Source organism: Diadema antillarum, unplaced genomic scaffold (assembly GCF_040938485.1).
Source record: "Diadema antillarum isolate AM-2024a unplaced genomic scaffold, OU_Dant_1.0 seq00000160_RagTag, whole genome shotgun sequence".
NCBI lineage: Eukaryota > Metazoa > Echinodermata > Echinoidea > Diadematoida > Diadematidae > Diadema > Diadema antillarum.
This window is the reverse complement of record NW_027271231.1, coordinates 2,586,717-2,610,715: the sequence shown is the minus strand read 5'-3', so window position 1 is coordinate 2,610,715 and position 23,999 is coordinate 2,586,717. Positions and strand designations below refer to the sequence as shown.

Sequence of the window (23,999 nt, the reverse complement as noted above, 5' to 3'; positions counted from 1 at the left end):
ATGTATCCGACCAGGATATCTTATGCTAGCCCATATACAAAGGGATTTGACTTCTAATGCAGGTTTTGCTATTACTGGACCAAGGAGCAAAAGGTTTCATACACTGTGTGGGTATATAATATTTCATGTTAGCTTTGAGACGAGTGAAGGATTTTAGTTGGTCACCTTATACTGCGCCATCCCCTTATTTCAACAGTGCTCTAAAAACAAATTCTGAAACATTTGTAAAGTGATGAAAGATTAAAAATGTGTTTAATACAACTAATAAAGACATTTTCATGTTCAAAAGGGAAATGTTATAGGGATTCCTACAGGTTCCTGCATTCAGATTCCTACATTCATACTGATAATTAGGTCCATATTACATTGTTTATTTTGTTTTGAGGGGCAATAAAACATTTTGCGGCACATCTAACTACAAATATTTTACTTTTGAATTGTAATCTTGAACAGACTCAATGAAAAACATGTTTTATGCTGAATGGGTCTTCCAGTTTTCAACTGAATAAAATGAAATGAAGTACATATGTAGATAACAAGACTTATCTACATACACATGTGCATATTAATCCATGTACATGTATGTATTTACATGTAAATCTACTTGGATGTAATACTACATTCACTTGTTGCAAAGATGTGACATTCTGTTTAATCCATTTAAAGAAGACTACAAACACTGCATCACACATGTAGCCTCTTGGGGCTGACAGTTTGTCATAAAATGCACACACGGCAATAACAGAAGTATGTAACTTGAGCCATTGAACCATTAAATCTACTATGACAACACTTTCTGTTTAATATTTCCAATCCACTATCAGTATGATGGCTATTACAAGAGGATGGATCCATGCTAACTGAAACAAATTCATAATACATACTACTTGTGTGATAGCACTAGCAGCAATAATTCAGTAACAATGTTTACATTTCAGTTCCCCAATTGAAAATAAAAAATGAAGAAGAAAGAATACAGTTGTACAATATTGCTACCAGCATATATGCTATTCATGCCTTGCTTGTTTTTCAAGGCCTCTCATGCACAGCTGACAACAATACACTGGGCCTTTTGGACAATACACTCATTGTACAATGCACACTTATGTGTGCATAACTGTGGTTGATGGCAGACAATTGAACCTATAGAGAGGATATTATTATGATAGACAGTTTGGTAATCATGTAGAAATGCACACCACGCACATCTACCATTTCCTTCCTTAATTTGTTAATGAAAACTTCTTGTAGCTATCAGAAATGTCAAGATGGATCATATCTGACGGTTTTATGAAATTTCATAGTCAATTACAGAAGAAAAGTAGCTAATTTTGACTCAAAAGTACGCCGATCGACGGCTGTGTCAGCGTAGCATGATGGATGATCGATTATGTGGAAGAGCGATATAACGATGATAATCGATCGTAGTAGTCTGTGATACAGCCACTTGTTTGGTGTTTAACCACAATAATTACGTCGGCTCGACAGTAAAATGTGGAAGAAAGAAAGTGATCTTGATGCGTCTGTTTTTTTATCGTTTTACTTAATTTTCTCCTGCGTGTGACTGTATATCTGTCAACATTTTTGCTGACTAAATGATGGACAGATATTATGTGTACAAAATGTCAGTAAAAGATACATGAAAAAATGGGAATTATCCATCATGAATATTGCATTTTATAATAAAATAGATGTTTACTACAAAACAAAAGCAAATACTGGGGTTGCAGTTTTTGTATACATAATTTTAAAAAAATGAAATGGGAAAAGTAAATGCTATCATAAAAACAATTACTTTCTACTAAATTTACTGTATAAGTTGAACCTATCAATTAAAAACAAATTACTATTTCAATTTCAATATTCTGTTTCAAGGTAAAATTGGCACTTTATGAGAAGTCCACAATATTAACGTTAATACATGATTGTATAACATAACAATTAACATGCACTTTTGTAATACTATTCTCATTAATTTATTATTTAAATTAGGCCTATAAATTTTGTAGATAACTAGAAACAAATCCCCTTTGAATTCAACTTCCTTCTCATCTTCTTTTCTCTTTCTCTCTCCCTCCTAATACCGTAATAAATAGCCTAACCTTTTTCTTCCACTTTTCCTTCAACCTCATTCTATTCCCTTCAACAACTTTTGTCTTGATAAAATTAATACTTGCCACAATATTTAGAGAAAGGATCAATGTCTAAATCCTGGTATGAATAATCTGTATCAATAATTTGAAAAGTGATAATTATGATAGTGGCAATGAAAACAAAGAACTATCACAATACTATAGCTCACTTGGACCTTCGACTCCGGTGAGCTAACTAAAAAAATACGAAAAAGAAAATAGGGGCTACCATACCGCTACGTGTATTGCACGAGTCAAGTTCGATATTGTTAGTAGACATCTAAGCGGCTAATTAGAGACTAACAGTTACCAGAATCGATTATAATCGTTGACATCATTCTCAGCGAAATCGGTGCACTGCTAACATCGGAGACTATGTTCGCGACCGACGTACTTTTCAACTCCAATTTCTCATTTTTCTTACCTTTTCGGCTTTCTAATTCCATGAAAACTCTCTGATATGGTTCAATTTAGCATCTCCAATAGCTGCACAAAATTTTATTGACAAACGGCGAAGCGAACGGTAGGTGTGCATTTCTACATGATTACCGACAGTTTTGTACCATTGCACTAATCGATCTATCTCCTAGCTGCTAACAGCCATGGCAGCAACATGTTCAAAACAACAGCATACCTGGAATTCACATCATAACAAAGTTTGCAACCAGTCAGGGGACTAGAAAATGCAACTGGTATGCATAGAAAAACTGTAAAAAAAGACCTAAACTCTCTAACTATGCTTCTCTCAACTCACCTGCCAAGGAAGCTCAGTGATTTAACATCCACACAAATTCCTTCAGTCAGAAAGTTTGTTTTCTAAAACCAGCACGAATGCTACTTCTTTCCTTCCAAAATGTTTAACCACGACACACTATGGCACTTGATCTACGCAGCTTTCGCTTTCCGGGTGCAAAATGCACACATTCCACTCTTTCAATGGGAAACTGATCTGAGTGAGCCTCTTCCCCCGAACTGAATGCGACTGCCTCACAGCGCGGGGACACACAACATATATGACGAGTTTGACCCAGCGCTGCCGGAGTTGAGTGGGATCATTGGGGGGGAATTGGCTTAGAACACAATGGGTGGCTCAAGCCTGACTGAACAGAGCTCTTTTGTACCCCTGTAACTCACACCCCTCTACCAGAACAGCTGAGGTAAACCACCAATAGCATTCAATACCTAATATAAAAAGTTGGGAATCCCTTGTTTTTCTCGATCACCTTTTCTTCCTGTAGTTTTGTTGTATGGGGGGGGGGGGGGGGGTGGATGTGAATGATGTTGGTTTTTCTGTGAAACTACATGTAGGTCTTTGTGCTTTGCTGTTCTGTAGTTTTTGTGCTGTTTTGTTTTGTTTTGTTTTTTGTTAGAAGTAGAACCTTCATTTGAGCATGCATTGATCCAGCAGCATACCAAGTCGACTTGTGTTCAGCATAGTTTAGCTTGTGTTGATATCAATGTCATGGGTAGAGCCACTGACATTTGACCTGGCAATACTAGCATTCCTTCCCCCCAATACCAAATCCTCAAAAGGTTCTCAGAGGACAGTAGAGTCCGATGTTTTCCAGACTGTGTTTTAAAACCTGTAATTTGCCACTTGACAGCAGTGTTGAAGATTGTGATGGAATATCATGATGACTACAGGTAAAGATTTGTGGTTAAGCAAACAATCCACAACTAATCAAGGAAATTATACAACAGGGGGTAAAAACTAAATGGACCCTCATATCAGAGTTTCATTTCTTCTTTTACAGAAAACCAAAGGCTGAATATAAGTGTGGATTAAATGAAAGCAGCACTATCAGTAGAACACACCAGTGAAAATTTGAGAAAAATAAGACAATTCATTCAAAAGTTTTGGTGCCATCATTGCTGGAAAAGGAGACTACTGCACATCATCATGACGTCATAATGGACAACAATTTTAATAAAGAAACTATTAAGATATACATGTATTTTTACTTTTCTAGCAGATGAAAGAGCACTTGACTTACTTCTTTCAGAAAGCAGGGGGAATGATATAAATACTACTAATATATACCAGTCAGGAACAAGTTGATGGAATGTGCACTTTTTATGACAGATTACATTTTGTGGAATTAAATTTTGTGGAATTCTCCTTACACTTTCTTCATATTGTTGTCTAAAAATGACATAATGAAATGTAGTCTTCTTATGCAGCAATGACAACGCCAAGTTTAAAAATGCATAACTTTTGAGTCAATTGACCGATTTCCCTCAAACTTTCACTGATGTGTTCTAGCAATACCCCTGCTTTCACTCAATCTGCATTTATATTCAGGCTTTAGTTTCTTTTAAATCTGCCAAGTCTACTAACTAAATTGGGTAGAAATGCTTTTCTTTTCTATAAACACTTGTAAGAACAAACTTAGTACATTTGTATGTTCATTTTAACATCCATGACTCCAAACATTCACAGGATATAAATTACCCATGAAAAATCAATCAAACTATGTACTTGTTCAGAATTCATATACAATGTACTGATACAAAACAGGTTTACAGACAACTCTTGATGCTACTCCAGCAATTCTTTAGTATCTCTGAGAGCACACTACACAGAACACATGAACCATATTTCTTTCAAGTAGGTTTCTGAAAATCAAGTTTTTAACCCATTAGCATCTGAAACACCTGGAACTGCCCATCCATTTTTCAACAAAGCATGTCAGAATTAAATTTCTGTGACACACCATGCTCTTGGCAAATTTGTATTAAAATTGGTTTTCAAATAAACATAACTTATAATAGACCAAAAAAAAAAAAAAATAAACATGAAGGGAGCTTTTTACATCATTTAGAAAGTTATATTGTTGTACCTTCCAGGGAACCATAGGCCATTATGTACGGAATCTTCAGCTGCTAACATGTTAATTGGCCAGTGGGGGACCTGGTAGAAGTGAGTTTCTGAATTGAGTTCCACATCATGTACAGTACAATGCAATTTATACAGCTACATTGGTATGTGATATGTGAGCATCCTGCTGTCACTTTGGTCACTTCAGTCACTTCAGTCAACTCTCCACCCGTTTCTTGACTAGGTGACACAGGTTGAGACAGGTTCACACAGTAAATCCTTTAACCCGCTGAAGACTAGTCCCCGAATATACTTGGGCAGGCTTCCGTCGGGAAACGTGTGTTACAGCAAAATCAGCTCATCCTCAAAGGGTTAATTGCTGGAAATATAGAATCTTGAGCTCAAACCAGGAAATGAGGTATTACAACAGAAACCCTTTGACATGTCTTCAGCTTTGATAAAACAGCACATAGTGGTAATGTAAATGGCAATGACAATGCTTAATTTGTAACAATAGAAAAGTATTATCAACTGTCATATAATCACCATGATGAAAAAAAAAAATATCAAAAATCATGGTACCAGCTAGTGCCAGTAAACTGTAATCATTGAAATGTCAATGAAACTGCTGATTCATGTATCACTTTGATGTCAATGATAATGATCAGGATAAAAATAAAGTTAACTGAGAATAGTTATGATAATGATGACAAGGCAAACGCCAAGTAATGTCTTGCCTTGCATATATTGCCATTATAGTGTTTTTAATGTAAGTTCACAGACATTTTGACCTTTGACCTTGTCCCACTTAACCAATATTCAAATTCGACTGTCATCTTTATGCGATGTGGTGTACCAGTGATGAGTTTTGTGGTCATAGCTCAGAGCTGTAGAAAGTTTTTGAGAGTACACTACAATACTATGTGTACACTGCTTATCAGGAAAAGTTAATTGACCATTTGACCTTTGACCTTGACAGACTTGACCCATATTCAAACTTGAACAGCATCTTTAGGTTACAAGTATACGTGTACCTGTGGTGTGAGTTTGGTGGTCATAGCTCAAATCTGTGGAAAGTTAAGAGTGTAACACCACAATACTGTGAGAACAGCACTTATCAGCACAAGTTCATTGACCTTTTGACCCTTGACCTTGTTGGCCTGCACCCATGTTCAGATTAGACCAGCATTCTAGGTTATGAACCTACAATTGTAGCTCAAAGCTGTGGAAAGTTAGAAAGAGTACTACTGGTACACCAAATTGTTGACGACACTGACGCCGACACCGCCTCTGACGGAAAGGTGACGATTGCATCTCGCTTCCGCAACGCAGTTGAGACAACCATCACACTTTTGGCAAGCAAGGCTGGCAACGAGGCAAAACAAGAGCAAATTCATAGGAGGAGTGTTTCCTGCAGCAAAGTGTTTGTGGACTCCTGCCCTCATTGCAATCAATGACACTTTAATCAGACAGGAAACTCATCTTAATTGCTTTAACTCCTTCCCCATGATATTTGGGAATCTCCCCGGACTTTAGTAAACAAGCATCTACCAAGTTCCTGTAAATCATGGATTAATTTCTAAGTACAGTGTTTTGATAAAATGTAAAAGAACAAATAAACAAACACGAAGTCTCCCTGACACACAAACATACAAAGTGCACATAAAAACACTTTTAAAAAAAGAAAAAAATGATTTATAAAAAAATATCACATTTCAAAATTCTACAATTCTTCAAAAAAAAAAATGTCCAAATGGACACATAATTTCCTCATGACTTTAACAATCAAATACAAACAAAATTCCCAATCCCCCCCCCACACACACACACACATGCAAATAATACCTTGCAAAGAAAACAGAGCTCTGCTATTTCCCGAAAGACACACAAAGAAAATATTCTCCCCCTTATTCCTACATTTCCTGTTTGTTTAATTCAGTGTCATGAAAACAATTTCAAAGATAAGACGATCAAAGATTGCTCAAATAAGCTGGACTGAATGATAAATGCCAAATCACTGTCAAGTACCTCACAAATATCCCGATATTCCAGGAATTTTGGGAAGCCCCACAGGAACACAATTCATTTCTACTGGTTGGCACAATAACTGATTTCCCACTTTTATAACATATGACTAATCAAACTAGTAACCACTCGTCAAATCCCCCAACTGAGAAGTTCTCCTTTGCCACAAATATCTCCCCAGTGACTCAAGATCAAATAGTAATAGCTAGATCTTGGTCACTGCACATAATGAATGTAGAAACTAAACAAAAACAAGGGAAGCCATCTTGTAGGATAATCCTTGACTATGTGCAAGATTAAAGGAGAGTGAATCCACATTTAGCACAGGTAATCAAGGGCACATTCAGACTGGCATTTCTATGGGTACCTACAGATTTGTAAACATGTTTTGAACATGTTTTCATTCTAGTTCAATGACTTGCCATAGCAGAAGTTGTGGTCATCAATGAGACCCATCTTCATGTGTCACCATGCTGATACACTAAACACAATCACAAACATGTTACAAAAGGAGGACACACAAAGACAGTACAACACATTATTATCTAAAGTAAGGCATTTTAGCACTGGAATAAAAAATCATATTTCTGTCTGCTTGATCTGCACATACATGTAACATATCCATGTGCAATATCAGAGAATTTTCAACGCAACACCAAAGTCCCAATAGGCTATCAGATGTACTAAATTGGCCATGCAATATTTCAAAACAGATGTATTTTGTCTAGTTTGTCAACCATGCACAAAGCATTAATCCTCCATTGTAAGCTCTATGTGGTACTAGCACTCGTGCAGATAGCGTATGCTATATATTTAGCGAGTCTAATCTTTCACGAATTGGGACTCCCCGACAATTCCGCAAGTGGTTAAATTCGCAATCATACAGTACAGTACCGAAAGTACCATCAATCATCAAGTCTTCCTCAATAATTATAGAAATCATTATTTCCCAGCTGCTGCTCATTCTGTTCTTTTTTCAGAGAGTGATGTATTTAAATCTTACAGAAGATTGATTCCCAGTTTCATGTAGTCCTCAATGTGGATTATGAGTGTCAAGTCATAAAAGAGTGATTACAAATGAAGGTGACTGGACAAAAAATGTCTGCATTATTATGAAAATACTGAAAATCTGGACACCGATAAAACAGAATAAAAAGTGACTTCTTTGAAAATGAGAACAGACAGATCACAGTGAGTACTAACTAAAGAAATCAGTCATGAACTTGGAATACATAATATATCATTGCGATCAGAACATCTGTTGCACCTATTAAATCACATGTCATAAAGCTCTGACCATGCTGTGTTCAACAGGTGGAAAAGGGGATACTGTGGCCTATGTGTTTAAAATGATATTCTCTGAGGTGTAGTCTCTTTGCTCCATCTCCCCTGTGAAACACTGCCACACAAAGCACCAATTGCAAAAATATGACTGTTGAACACAGATACAGGTCACGTACAGTACCTTCCTAACTCCTTTTAACTCTTTCCATAGAATAGATACTCGGAGGGATAGTAAACACACCAAGACACAGGTTTGACACACTATGCCACCCGAAACATTAACTACCAAATGGGCATATCATATCAATTGGGCATCTTGGTTAAAGTCCACACAGAGTGAGCTGATGTCAGAAAATTTCTTTTCTGCACTGTTACAATATATGTGGGCTTTACTTATCTGTCATTTCATCTGTGAAATGATCATTTCGTAGTGAAATGAACATTTTGTCAACGAAATGGTCATTTCATTGACGAAATTACTGATTTCATAAAGAAATAGGCCATGCGACACTTGGCACTCCATACGAATTGTCCATGGCTTAAAACATGGTTTCAATTGTACCACCTTCGTGAATTCGGGCCATGGGGTTTACACCGTGGCACAAATATAGGCCTACATCTAACACTGTAGGATACTACAAATAGCATACTATATTTTGCTGTATTCTAATTTTCGTGAATTTCAGGAGACAAGTTCTATTCAGATCTTGACATAAACATGATGTGCATGGATACATTTTGGCATTCACTATTATGTATAGGATCGTACTCCACGATCATCTTGCAAAAGTGTCGGGAAGTTCCGTTTCATGAAATATTAGACTTGTTGAAAATATATAGGGCCTATAGCATATACAGTACAGGAAGTCTTGATTCATGAAAAATTAGACTTGCAAAGTAAATGGCATAGTAGTAAGAGGTAGTTTGAGGAGAAATTAATTGTTGTTAAATGCAGATGTGTGGAAGAATTCTTCCTGATGACACACGACAAGTCAGCCTGAAAGAAGAATACTAACGGAGATCCAAACCATCCCCACCTGAATGAGTTATAGTCCCTGCTATTAACGTGATATCTATGCACGTCCCTTTAAACTCTCATCTCCGCCTTCTGCACAGTGAAAGACCATTAACTAAATCATACCTTCCCTGGGGTCTGCACTGTAAACAACATTAAAAGGGTTTCTTTCAATCAGCCAATCAAAGCTATGCAAACAGAAAGGGGGTGCGGGAACATCCCCCCCCCCCCCCAAAAAAAAAAAAAAGAAAGAAAATGATTGAATGCACACAACTGTATTTGTTTTGCTCTCATTCAAATGCGGGGTGACTTTGTGTGTGTAAAAGCGATACAGATTCAATAAGCGATACAGATTCAATGAGCAATAGTTTGAGTCAGAATCAGTTTTAAAAGAGTGGATATTCAGTGAATTCAGGCACTGTAGAGAAGTACTGAAAGACTACACAAACCACTGTAGCAGCATGGAAGTAGAGCACCATAGTGGCAAGTGACACTGAAGTGCAAAGTTCTGGCACACCAAATGAGTGAAAACAAGCAACAAACCATTCACATTTATCTGTTTACTAATCATATTTTATGATGTATTGAAAAAGAAACATATAATGTAGACAATTGCAATAAAAAAAAGGCTAGAGAAAAATATGAATAAAATGATAATTGATAAAACCTAATAAACACATTGTTAGCATGTCTAATATATCAGATTCTGACTTTTTTCAGGCTTTAACAAGTACTTCATAGGCAAATTAGGAAACTTCAAGCTTACCTCATTACTAATGACTATTTTAGGTGCATTGTACACCTTCCTCAGTGCTTGAGGGGAGGTGATCAAGGCCTTCACACTAAGTGTCAGGTGATCCATGATGCAGCATCCCACTATTGACGTAGATACACGTTGTATACAGTATTCCAACTAAATTCAGTCTACTAAGGCACAAGTTCCTCCACCGGCAGGGGCAAGCACTTGTTCACATTTCATCAAGACACACTTGTCACCTCTGCAGCACTGATGAAAAACAAAACATGGTCTGACTAGTGCGGCACTTTGTTCAACTAAGTGATGCATCTACCGACAGACAATGGATCATTCATGTTTACACTTGTGTTTCCGAGAAAGACGACAAACTGGTCACATTTGGCGAGTATAATCATAAACACAAACCCCTTGCATTTTCAACCTGGAAGATCATTAGCACAATGACTACATGAGATCAGGGGGATGGATCAACATATTATCATCTGCAGCCAATCCAAATCCCAGTGTTCAAAGTCCAGATTGCACTTGGAGATGGAATAAACAAAGCTAATCCATTTATGGTTGAAATGTTCTCACCGCAGTGGGCAACCAACGTCACAGAACCCGCAACATCCGTCTGGCAAGTGTAACATTCAGTTGGGTTAATGAACGCACTTAACGCTTCTCTGTATTGTTCAAAGTGACTATACTAATATAGGGCAAAGAGAAGCCTGCCTTTGAAAAGGCCCCCGTCGGCATTCATGCAAAACGCTCTCGCAAGGTGCAATCAATGGTTCCTTGTTTCTCCTTCGACCGCTCCTCCTCTCAATGTATTGTTGCTGCCACGTGTTGCATGAAATCCCTTTATCTCGATACACATTTACTTTCTCAGAGGAAACACATGTAGCCGTCTATTTCCAACCAGCAAAGCATGCTCGTTCAGTGATGGTGAGAACTTTCAACAATGGTTTGTAATCATTATGCGATAATCAATGATGGATTTCTGCTTACTGACTCATTACACTCTAACTGCTTGAAGGAAATCTCCTTTGATATTCAGACAAGGTATATGAGGAAAATGTGATAATATTCCTATTGCAAAAATCTTGTCTGAAGTCCACTTCAATATTGACAGTACATGCAAATAATATCCACCACTGGTACACGCTCTGTTTCTGTGCAATTCTATGTCATCCACTAGACCTTACCTGTCCAAACCACGAAAGAATTTCTCAACTCAATTTAATGCTTTATTTCGACAAAGAAATTTGTTGTTGGTTTATTCTGCTGTCAAGATTTGAATGTATCTCAAAACTGAAATTCAAGTAGTTTCACCACACCTGGGCATCTTAAGTCTTGAGAAGTACTTTCACTTCGCTTTAACGTCCATTCAAAAAATGTTGGTGAAGACGTTTCCTGGTAACAAGTGCTGGAGGCTGTCAAATTAAGAAGAAGATGTCATCCTTACAGACATTATCCCATCTATGTTAAAATCAATCAGTCCCACAAAAAACAAACAAACAAACACTTCCAGGAATGTCTTTTGAGTGCATTACTGCAAAAGTCAACAAGAAACTTTATCAGCCATGTCCCATCAACTTCTCCTCTCAAGCGTAACCACCAGGCAAAATGAGCGTTTTGATTCCAGTGATATCTTTCTATTCGCTCTCTTGTTAAAAAAAAATAAGAATAAAATGTTGCGCTGCTTTAAAACTCCACAAATGTATCGAGGTAATGAGAATATCAAACTTCCCTACAATTGCTGGTGAATTCCACGATCCGCGCAACCAGCCGACCAAACAGAGAAGTAGCGTTGGACACGGACATGCCTGCTGGAGCAAGTGTACTGTTGTATGCTGTGAGCACACCTAGCTCTGATCTGATGGCAAGAGCTCTCTGAATAGCCAGCCCTCAAGATACCAAGGAATGCCAAACTCTCATGGTGTGTCAGCTAGAGTCTGTGGGGTAGGATGTGTATTATTCCTGCAAAGTCACTTTTTTTTATCTTGTTGGCTTGGCAGTAAAACGTCAACCTCACGCTCGTGAACTTTACTCAGTTGAATCACTAACCGCTGACAAACACAGAGCAACAGTTGGGTAGTTTCCTCAAGAGAGACATAGCCCGCTGCAAAGAGACACCCAACCCCACTAGGAGCTTCGTAGAAACAATGTCCCTCCCCATAGCAATGGTTGCTCCCCAACTCTCCGAACACCCTCCTACAAATCAGAAAAACTTGACATCAGCCGAGGAGAGATCAAGAGTACATGGATGTCAGAGGTTAACAGTTTTCTTCGGCAAAAGTTGAGGTAAACATCGTCAGGCGCAGTTAGAATATTGCTCTTGATCTACTCCCTACTTGAGTCATTGTTGAAGTGTGTAGGAGGTGTAGAGCAAAATTGCACTGGAAAATGACAATAGCTAGGCATCACTCCTCGCATAACGTGCTGCTGCCTACGAGGAACAAACTCCCCCAAGGATCCAAATTAGCAGAAAAAGGTGATGGCACAAAAGATAAGCATGACGGTAATCTGCTGCACGCTGTCAGACGAGAATCCCTACGACGAAAACTTAGTCTGGGCGGAAAGAGAATCCATGCAAAGGAGTCTCTTACCAAAACACAGATACAGACACACACAGACACACACACACACAAAAGTTAGTGTTAAAATACATCCAATGCGATTTTTCTAGAGAGAAAGAAGACGAATGAAGGTTGGCCCACACAGAGCTTCACAAAAAATGTTCAGGGGCATTAAAGAATGCCCCCAATATGTTGACAAAACTGCAAGGATGAATTGGCAAGGGCGCATCAAAGTAGGCCTACTTAACCCGTGGGCTTCGATCACTCAAAATATGTGATACACAATGTACAATGTACATTCAGTGAGTTCATGCTACAGCAGGCAAAACTTGGCATTCTCATTCATCCACACCGTCCTCAAAACAAGTGATCTTTTCAAAGTGCTTGTAAGTCAACAGAAGATTGATCTTGCATGCCATTCCATTTTTTGTTAATATATGCGTGCATCCTGCAGTCATTGATCATTCTGTGTAATCTTTTCATCAAGAAGACAGATGAAATATCAATGCTTTCTGTGATGATAGCATGCAACACTGTTGTCATGGCGATGAGACACATCGGGACTCAAGTGCAAAGTTGTGCTGATGCATGATGATGCTCATCATCCCCTGAAACATCCCTCTGGTAAAAATCAAGCACTTGTCATCTCTATGATGTCATTTAACTGTCAGCAATGAATACATCACAGACACTGTATTCACAGAGAGTTCTGGAATTCTGAATGGTTCAAGGTGAGCACAGAACAAAGACTATCACATCATCCATTCATATAAAAACAGCATAATCAGTTTTTTTTTTCTTAAAGGCCACCATACTAATCCACATCTTTGCATGGCCTGATGTAATCCTGGTGAATCTTCAGGCAGCTCTGTACATACATGTACTTTGAATGATGAAAATATTCCTCTCACTGGTAAACTCCAACTCCTTATACACCAGAGGGGTGACATTCATTAATTCAGCTTCAAATTCCATCCACTTTAAACACGGTTGATGTACAAGCTTTCCTTGTTCATTAGGTTTGACTGGTTTAAACAGAAGATCATGTGGATTGCAATTTCCATACTTTGCCTTCAAGACCCTGCCAGGTACATACATGTATACTAATGACAACCTGTCTGATTCCATGTATGTATAACACGCAGCAAATGCATACCAAATTGCTACAGACCAGTCATGACCCACTTTTAATACAAGATGCGATATGCCTGCGAGACTCTCTGCATGAGGACATATAATACATACCACTCCCACTCATTATATGTTGACGCCTGAGTAAACACAGGCACGCAACATATTTTTCTGTTTGCCCTCGTCTTCTAGTCAATGGCATTAGCTCTTATTGAGCATATTATGGGGGGGGGGGTGTGATTAGGTGTGTACTAGAAGGACCTCTTATCTGTATGGAACTGTAAAACAAGAAATGTTTGCATGCATTTAGATTTAACGGGCAAATCCTGAGTATACTCTTGAGCAATTATTAATGGGAAATGTTGTAGCGAAGTCAGCCCATGCTCAACGTATCAATTTCGCAAATTTTGCAAGAGCCAATTTAAGATTCGTGAAATTAAAATGCACAGGAAAATTCACATTTACACTATATATGCATTGAATGCCAGAAGCAATTCACAAAAATTGAACGGCGCAAAAATTCAATGCCTGGGAAAAGGTCGTCTGCTCCAATTCATGAAAATATCATGCCGCGAAAACATGGGAAAATTCAAGATGTTGTAAAGTCCAGGTTAACCAGTGTAAGAGTGTACAATAAGTGAGGCTGGGACTGGTATAGGTGTGCCATTACAAACAAAAAGCAGAAAAGTACATCATGGAAATGGTTCTCAGTGTATGGCTGATGGCTCAATGTCAATTTGGCAAAACGCAACTAAAAAGATGTTTTGGTAGGTAGAACTGCCAAAACTTCACACACGCAGTTATGCACAGGACTACACACAATCATGCACAGGACTATACACATAATTATAGTTTATACACCCAATACATACTATTTCAATATGTAAACTAATCTGTATCATTCAGCAATGCTGCTTGCTCCATTTTAAGACTCAATGCTTTTGGTTGAATCAGGGAGGTGGACCACCTCCCTGGTTGAATCAAGTGAACAATTTTGGGAAATCTTATTAAAAAACAAAGAGGCCACATTTTGTTTGCCTTGTTTGTTTGTTGTTTATACTATTCAGACAAGACTTTCTAGCAGTAAACAAGTTTGTATGCAAAGTTTAACTCACAAAAGGATGGTGCCTTGGGTCCACAATTTTAACAGTAGAACTACTATTTCAAAGTTGTTTTTCAGACTACAAATTCCACCATTTCCATTAAAAACTGTGCTAGTTATAAGCCTAAAGTTGTCTTTTTCAAGATGTAATGACAGAGTTTTCATTTTACTCACATGATTGTTAAAGGACAAATGCAAATCAATTCACACAAACCAAAATAAAGTTGTTGTTTTTTGCTGTTTTAGAAAAACAAAGCTAAGTGGCTATTCATATTACACACATTTTCGTTATCAAAAACAAAGCTAAGTGGCTATTCATAATCGATGCGATTTGTATTATCAATAACAAAGATAAGTGGTTGTTCATAATAGATGCAATTTCTATTATCAAAAACAAAGGTACAAGTGGCTGTTCATAATATCCGTTTGAGTGACAGCAACAACTGTATCACTGTATGTGTAGTGTTGTAGCTTTCTTTCTCTCTCCCCATCTTCCTCTGCAGGGGAGAAATATTGTTTACACTTGAGCAGCAATGAATTCATTCTGCCCAATGACTGTAAATATGCGATAAATGCATCGTGGAGATATAATTTCAGTCTCGTACATTGCAGGGTAATGGCAGGTATAAATGGAGCCAGTGAGGTGTGAACAATGTGCCAATGTCAAGTGAAAATTTGCCGTTGCACGATTGAACTATTGTTTAATTATCAAAGCATAAATTTCCACTGGCAGCTTACAAATACTTTATCTGTAGCATCTTTGCAAAGATGAGCAACAACGAAAGATGAGAGAGATAAAAAACACCAACAACACACACCAGCTGTCCTAATTTCCTCACCCCCTCTTTCTCTCTTCCTCTATGCCTCAAAGAAGTAAGGACTTTGTTTTTGCTATTCAGACAGACATGCCACTCATAAACATACATACTATGTGCATAATAATATCATAACTATCCTCATCTTAAAAATTCCATTTGACTTTGCAATAGGACAGCATTTGTGTAAACCCTGGGTTGACGCTCTGTAACAATATCACTTGATGCAAATGATCTATACATAGAGAGATATACTGGTGGTCCCTGTATGCCGCCATGCAGTCACAATCACCACACGTGCACACATGATAAATAGCTGACCTGGTATCTCTTGTACGTGCATGCTTAATGGCCATTGCTTTTCAACTGATATTATTATTATTGCAGACCTAATAATTTAGAAGCAATAAGCATTGAGTGTATAAATTAATTATACCATTAAAATGCACAATTAAACAAAAGTCAGCCATAGAATCCACACACTCAATATTTTCCGTAAATGCCATCAACTATTTCTTGGTTTCCTCTTCACAGATATCATAAAGATACATGTACTATACACATTTCATTGGCATGTGTTCTTAAAGCAAGATAGTATTGTAGCCAAAACTTTTCCTTAGCCCACAAATTCCCTTTAAGTCACCAAGGTCCGATAAATACTATGACCTGTATTGAGGTCAGGTATTAGAAGTTGTACCAAATAAGGTATAAGGCACTTGAAGGGGAACGAAACGAAAATGAAATATTTTCCTAAGTACATTCTTCAACATTCTTTACAGAAGTTTCTTTCGAAGATTAAATGCTTCACAGGTAGAACTTCCATTCAGTACAATATGGATGCGTTGCCATGGACAACACTATAAATTTCTGTTTCTTCAGATAATTCTAAGATGGTAGGGCACAGCAATACTTACATTCATCTGTACGTGGGTCACAATGTAAGGTTTTACGATAATTAGAAATGCAGTGTCCAACAGACTGTGTTCCTCCAATTCAGCCCAAGTGAACAGGATGAACAAGCAAACTGCATATCCCAGCACATGAATGGCAGGACCTCAAAGATGACTGGACAGTCTTTTTACATCAGACATGTCCCCAAGACAACGGACAGGATAGCCAAACAAATTTGACAAAAGAGGATACCGAGGATTGGTCCATCAATGCCTCATCTCAGCTTTGCTTGCAGAACTGCTCTATTAGCAAACCACAAAGACTGTCTTCTGAGTAAATATTTGCTAAGGCCAGAGAAAAATATGTAGGAGTAGACAAAAATTGATTGATATGATCAGGGTTGATGAATCCTTGCATCTCTTTCACTGACTGGAGGAACCCTGTTCATATCCAATGTCCCCTGAACTTTAAAGCACTATACGCAGTAGTCCACTGTCCTTTTCTTTCACTTGAAGTGTTCTGTTATCCACCCAGTATGTATTACATGCTGACAGCAGAGAAGAAAAGAATCCATTTAATGATCCTCTCATCACAAGTCCTTCAATGATGCCGGCACGCAGACAGAATGTGCCACGGCGATTCCGCCCGTTATCTCGAATACCGATGGACAGGGATGAAGGGAAAGGCATTGAATGGTCCCATGTCATACAACAAAGGAAAGAAAAACAGCGGTCTGCTGAACAAAGGGAACAAGTTTAGGAAGAAAGCGCCTCTGGGGCCATGGATCTGCAAGCAGATAGGGGCCGAAAATCAATACAGAAATGGGTGCTTGTAAATATTTGCTAAGTACTTCAGCAGTACCAGTATGATTGCCCTAACAATTGCAGTGCATCCAGTAGTACTAGCTATATTATTACTGCATTTTCTGTGTTAAATTGCACCATGCCAAATCTGTGTTTAACACTGGTTGGGAATTTAATGACCCAAGTGTACATAATTGTGGTACATACGTATCTCTCCTTCACTTGACAGAAACAGCCAAATTTTGATCCCACAGGGTCTGTCACCCAAAGTCCTCCAAATACCCGATAATGAAGACGTGTGCATAAAATGATAACATTATGGTAGAAAATTGCTTCATACCAGATACATAGTACCAAAATTGGTACTACGTACAGTGGATGGACATTTCTTGCCCTAAACTGATCATTTCACTTTTGTTTTTGTCAAAGGAAAAGTTAGTAATTGAAACATCAAAACATGTTCTTCAGCATTTCATCCTCACTTCATTTGGAAACATACCATGGATACCAAACATCCCATTAGTCATTTAATAAACTAAAAAGCAATGATTTGCCATATTTCTGCTCATGACCAGATCCATATTTTGGCTTAAAGATACCATGGTGCCCTGCCACTGTTACCATGCCTAGTTAATACACTAATGAAAGAGTTGAAAATGTATTCGCAAAATTGTTTCCGATAATGTAACTCACTTTTTAAACTCAAATTGGGATTTGTATGTCAGTGCGTTTAACAGTGCAGTTGTGGATAAGAGGTTGTCTCTGACCCACAACAAGGATGGTAGTGTCTCAACATTCTCATCTTTGATGAAAATAAACTTTGATTTTGGAAATGTGACAAAGAAAACAGGTAAAACATTCAGAAAAGTAATTTTAAATTCTCTTTCTCTGGACTAAGCTGTCAAATACTGATTGCACTAAAACCTTATTCTGAGTGCACTATGACTAAATAGAATCTATTCCCTAAACTGACAACTCTTAACTTGTGATAAATCATAAAACACATCAATTTAATCTCAATAGAAGAACATCAAATGTACAATTACTGACATTAATTTTGAAGACATTTTACAGCACATAATAGTTAAAAGCCCTGCTGGATGATTCTTGATCATTGAGCACAGACATTAAAAAAAAAGTTTTCAAACTTCAAACTAACTGTGACCTAAAGCCTTCTTGATAATGTACACATTTTCATCTTGTAGGCATATAACCACATGGAGCTATTCAGCTTCAAAGTTTACAAAAATTTGATGTATATAGAAAGAGAAAAGCAAGAGACAAGAAATTCCACACCAAAATGAATCGACTGGCGTTACAGATCTTTTTCTTTCCTCCTTTTTTGTACCCTAGAAATGTTGTTCAGGAAGTTCTCCTTGGAATTCTACATGATCGTTTTAAAGTGTCCCATGAGATGATTGGTGGGGGGGGGGGGGGGGGAGCAGACTGGGATTGTTAGCTGGATCTGAATTTTTGATAAAGCTTTAAGTATCATCCTATACAAGAAAAATACACCATTGTGATAAACAAGAATGTCAGAGAATTGGCTAGCTTGCTTCTGCCATAAAGGGTGACCCACAAAGTGCAGTTCTGCGGCACCGAACACACGCACTTGGGACAAGACCGTGGGGTCGATTAATTGTTACTCTCACATACATTAGTCTGCATCCGCAGACTCTATTCCACGTGTGTTTCATCTGAAAGAGTGCACATTACTGCATGTGAATCTCTCTTTTGATCAAAACCAATAGATCTGAGTCTCCTTGACAACGAGAAAGATTACAGCAATTCTCATGTCTGTTTTATCTTCATATTCAAGCTACTTCATAATCATTAATCATCAATGACTAGAATAGATTAGAAGACTACCAGTGAGAGGCTATTGGGAAGTAGAATGGGGGAGGGGCAGGGGGGAGGAAAAGAGATAATGACGAGCGTTTAAAGACCAATAAAGGATGCTCCCAGGATCGATGGGAATCTCTAGGGAGGGGAAAGGGGAACTGAAGAGGCAGTTCAATAAGAAGCTGTCTAATTAGACAGAGTTAAGGAGATTAGCGGCATCCTAAAAGGACCGCGATTGTTTGTGGTTGCAAACTAACGGCTGGAAGCAGCTCTCAATTGGAAAATTATTGTTAACCCGTTCACTACATGTATCTTGTACACCAACCACTGGAAATATACAGAAATGCACTGCAATATGTGGCATTATCAGTACTTGTACAAGGACTGACACTACCAAGTGTATGTCACAGTGTTCATCTTATGGAGGGAAAAACACAAATGCAGAGCAATTTGGCCACAGAAAGTTACAGAAATATGATCACATAATATTATTATGCCTTGATGATTATACACTAATATGATAAGCATTAGACAACATTAAAAGACAATGACAGTCTTATACATTTGTACATGAACAAGAATATTTTTCTTTCTTTTTTTAAAGAAAAAAAAAGAAAAAATGAAGAAACATGGCATTATTGACCTCAAATTGTAGTAAATGTGATCATTTGCATTGAACCTTGTGATCTTGCTTACCCAGTGCCATGTACCCCTTGTTATACAAATGATGCACAGGATAGAGTGCGTTAGTGTAGGCGTATAGTGCACTCGAGGGTATAGATCCCTACAATTGTGAAACATGCACGAGGCGAAGCCGAGTGCATGTTGCACTACATTGTAAATACCCGAGAGTGAGCTACGCCTCCACTAACGCTACGAAATAATCCTGTGCATCATTTGTTTTACAAAATGGGTCGAAAATTCGAAAACTAACAGCATTTGTCAGCGTTTTTCACGTACCTTTGTGGGTCAAGACGTCCGAGGATGTTCGTCCCAAACATTTACGCACGTCGCACTCGGAAATCCCGCACATGTAAGTACTGTACGTATAAGCGTATACGTACGCCACATGATTGTTGTGCACAAGAAAGGCCGGCTGGCAGCCCGAACGAGAAGTTGTTTACAGGATTGACAGCGCGTATGGTAGCGCGCGACGCACTTGTAACAACTGATTAAGTGCGCACTGCTAGTGTAAACATTGTGACGTCAGTGACTTTACGCTTTTTTGCAAGGCCGTGCATGATAGTAAAAATTAATGCACGCACACGTGACTCATTTTCAGCGCTTCCAATTGGCTACATTCTTGAACCCATTTTATAATTATTTTTATTTGATATGCACATGTTTAGATTATTGTCATAAACAAATGTCATAATACAGACAAGTCCACTTGATTTTAATGACTTCCTCTTTGAAATGAAATTCAAATTCATAAATTATCACAAATGCCATGTCTTCATTCCATATTGAATTACATTTAACTTTTTCATTTTGACAACCACTAATGCAAAAAGGGGGGGGGGGAATCCCGTTGAAGGGGAATTTAATTCACCCGTCCCGTAATAAAGAGTATAATACTGATTCCTTGGATGCAGCGATGTTAATAGGAAAACACATCATTGCTATCTATGCTCAATATTTTATGCAAACTGTTGACTGACCAACAATATAGTGAAAGAAGTCAACATACATGTCTTTCATTATTACACCTGTGAAATCGACATTAAAGGTCTCTTTATTATCATACTCTCAAATTTATAATAGGTCTTTTTATTACTACATATATACTTCTCAAGTCTACTGTACATACATGTACAGGTCTGTCTCTCACAGACAGAGTGAGTGCATTCTGTGAGCTTGAAGGAATCCCAATTCCTCCAAAATGTGGAGGACCACGAGTTACCGGTAACTCCAATGTTTGAACTTGTGATTGGACCCAGAAGCTAAGTAAACCCAGTGAATGAGGAGTTCTCAGTGATTCCAATAAGTGGCACTGGAGTGCCAAGACAAGCTAACTCCAAAGAAAAGAAGGAATGATTTGGACGTCCACTTGTCTTCCTGAGTTTGGAAGGGGTCTATTAAATAATGGCTTCCCATTTAGAAGCAATTACTTCTATTGATGGGTAGATTATCCACTGAGAGTCCAGTACATTGTCTCTACCTCTTGGACAATCCACTGACCCCACTGACCAGAGGGTGTGACTAGGGAGGTAGAAGGGATCTCCCTGGCATAACGTGCTATCATAAGTGACTAGTTCTAATCCCCCATTCACTTCCTTTTTACTATTGGAAGTCTGACTCTCAAACAATTTCTAACTTTCCTTATCAACTATTTATTACCATTAGGCCTATTTATTACCATTATTATTTTTTTTTTTTGGGGGGGGGGGGGTGAGGTCACTAATACTATAGTGTAAATATGAAACTTCTGCATTTTACTAATCCAAGATGTGCCACTGAAAGTGAATTTATGAATTGAAAAGCTATCTATTCAAAAGTGGGTAGATTTGTAAGCACTGTATCGCATAAAATAGCACATTTGTGGTTTTGATTTCTAACATTTTACTGAAAATGAAAATGACTTAAAATTGAAACCATAATGTAGAGGAGATCCCGCTCTACACAATAACATACATAATTTTTAGTTAAATATCCCCAAAATTGCGATACAGTCCTTCTGGTTCTCAGCCAACAATATTTGGGTATCTTTACCCTTCTCCTTTAAAGGGAAAACAAACCCAAAGAGCAATGTGGATTGGGTGAAAGAAGCAGCATTAGTAGAACATATGAGTGAAAGTTTGAGGAAAATCAGTCAATCGATGCAAAAGTTATGAGTTTTTAAAGTTTTGGTGTTGGAACCGCTGGATGAGGAGACTAGTTATGATGTATAATGATAATGATAATGAATAACATTTATATAGCGCTTAATACTGATGTTTCTAAGCGCATTGATCCGGAAAAAGAAAAGAAAAAAAAAAGTATGACATTAAAATAAAATACAGCATTATGTAAATATACGTATAATAATATAACATACAGCAGCAAAACAACATAATTAAAGTATGAGTGGACAGCGATATAAAGACAATAAAGAAAATTCTACAAAAATTCACTTTTCTAGCATTATGAAAGAGAACTTGACTAGCCGCTTTCAGAAAGCAGGGGGAATATCGTCAGTTGAGAATGATAAGGGCGTTAAAGTGACCACAAAACCCAGTGTTCGAGAAGACTTAAAGCCCTTCTCATTCTCAACAGACGATATTTGCTTCCCAAAACATACCATTAGTTTCAAGTTGATGAAATTTGTAATTTTCATTAAAAATGAATTTTTGTGGAATTCTCTTTATATTTTCTTTATATTGTTGTCCACTCATACGTCATAACCTCTAGTGGTCTCCTCATCCAGCAGTTCCAACACCCAAACTTTAAAAATTCATAACTTTGGCATCGATTATCTGATTTTTCCTCAAACTTTCACTGATGTGTTCTACTAATGTTGCTGCTTTCACTCAATCCACATTTCTCTTTGGGTTTGCGTTCCCTTTAAGTGGCAGCACTGGAGCATCCCAATCGAGGAATTCGTCACGATTCAACCCACGACCCTGTTGTCATTTACACCTGTCACAGGCTCTCAGATGGGAACAAAAGAAAAGCACATCTTGTATAGAAGCAGAGAGACAGAAAGACAGACAGATGGAAAACTAAAAGAGACAGAGGAGAGAGGGAGAGGGGGAGGTGCCATAAGATACACAAACAGAAATTCTGAGAAATGAATACAATTAGTGGTACATAATGTCCGTGCATATGCTGACCTTTGAGCCCAAAATTATTTATAAGAAAAAGTAGGATAAAGAAAGAGGCTGTGTTCATCCACTCACCTAATTGTTTCTACACAATCATGATATCAGGGTAACATTCAGAGCTAAGGAACCATTGGATCTACATATGACAAAATTACAAATCTCTCTCTGCACTCTAGGATACATTATACAATAGCTAAATGATGATTTCAAGCATGGTAATTGGTTGAAACACATCACGTGGCATTAAACTTTTTTCGCGCACTGCACAGGAGTGCATATGTCGCGCAAAAAAAAAGTGATATACAGTTGTACCACGCTCATGATATCACGTTGAGTTTGTCTATCATTCATCGTGTATTTACGCTTGCGATGCTACATCCCATCGTATCACAAGAATCACACAGCGTGAGGCAGCCTTTAAACTGCCGTTACCTGGTGTTATCGCGTTGAAATTTGTCTATCATTCATTGTGTATAATGCCGTTTCTATCTTCTTCTTTTTAGGGGGGGGGGTTTATCAAAACTTGCTAAAAAAAGAAATAGCACGCTCGGTATCTTTAGACGGTGCGCACTGCACACTCGCCTGGCAGCTCGTACGCAGAGGCAGCACCTATTTAAAGAAACCTCGCGTTCACTGCACTTACACTATCGCACTCCGTGCCATGCGCTATTTCTATAATATTCTAAAGGGATGGCCTATACTAAAGCTGGTGTTCTCGACTTTCAAATGAAGGGTAACAGATACAACTGTAACTGTCTATATCTGTCCGTCTGCATGTAAGAAACTACTGTAAAACATGATATATTCACCTCATGAAATTTTGGCGAATTGGAGCCGACGGCCTTTTTTGTGGCATGAAATTTTCGTGAATTGCCACTGGCGTTCAAAGCATGCAGTGTAGACAAGAACTTTCATGTGCATTTTATCTTTGTGCATCTTGCTCTTGCAAAATTCGCGAAATTAAAATGCACGCAAACATTCCTCATTTTACAGTATGTTGTCCTATTGTATACTATGAAA

At 38.0% G+C, this 23,999-nt stretch overlaps 1 protein-coding gene across 3 annotated transcripts in view; it reads right to left on the bottom strand.

Annotated features, from left to right (window-relative positions):
- LOC139727965 (rho GTPase-activating protein 45-like) overlaps positions 1-23,999 on the bottom strand; it is a 139,416-nt gene that overhangs the window by 72,356 nt on the left and 43,061 nt on the right. The window contains exon 1 of one of the 3 annotated variants that reach the window (XM_071638939.1): positions 10,041-11,783. The exons of 1 other annotated variant lie outside the window; for it this stretch is intronic. In XM_071638939.1, coding sequence (XP_071495040.1) covers positions 10,041-10,136 — 96 coding nt within the window. In that variant the 5' untranslated portion in view covers positions 10,137-11,783. Of the gene's footprint in view, positions 1-2,886; positions 3,182-10,040; positions 11,784-23,999 lie in introns of those variants that run through there. One more of the 3 variants, XM_071638940.1, reaches the window with a different exon arrangement.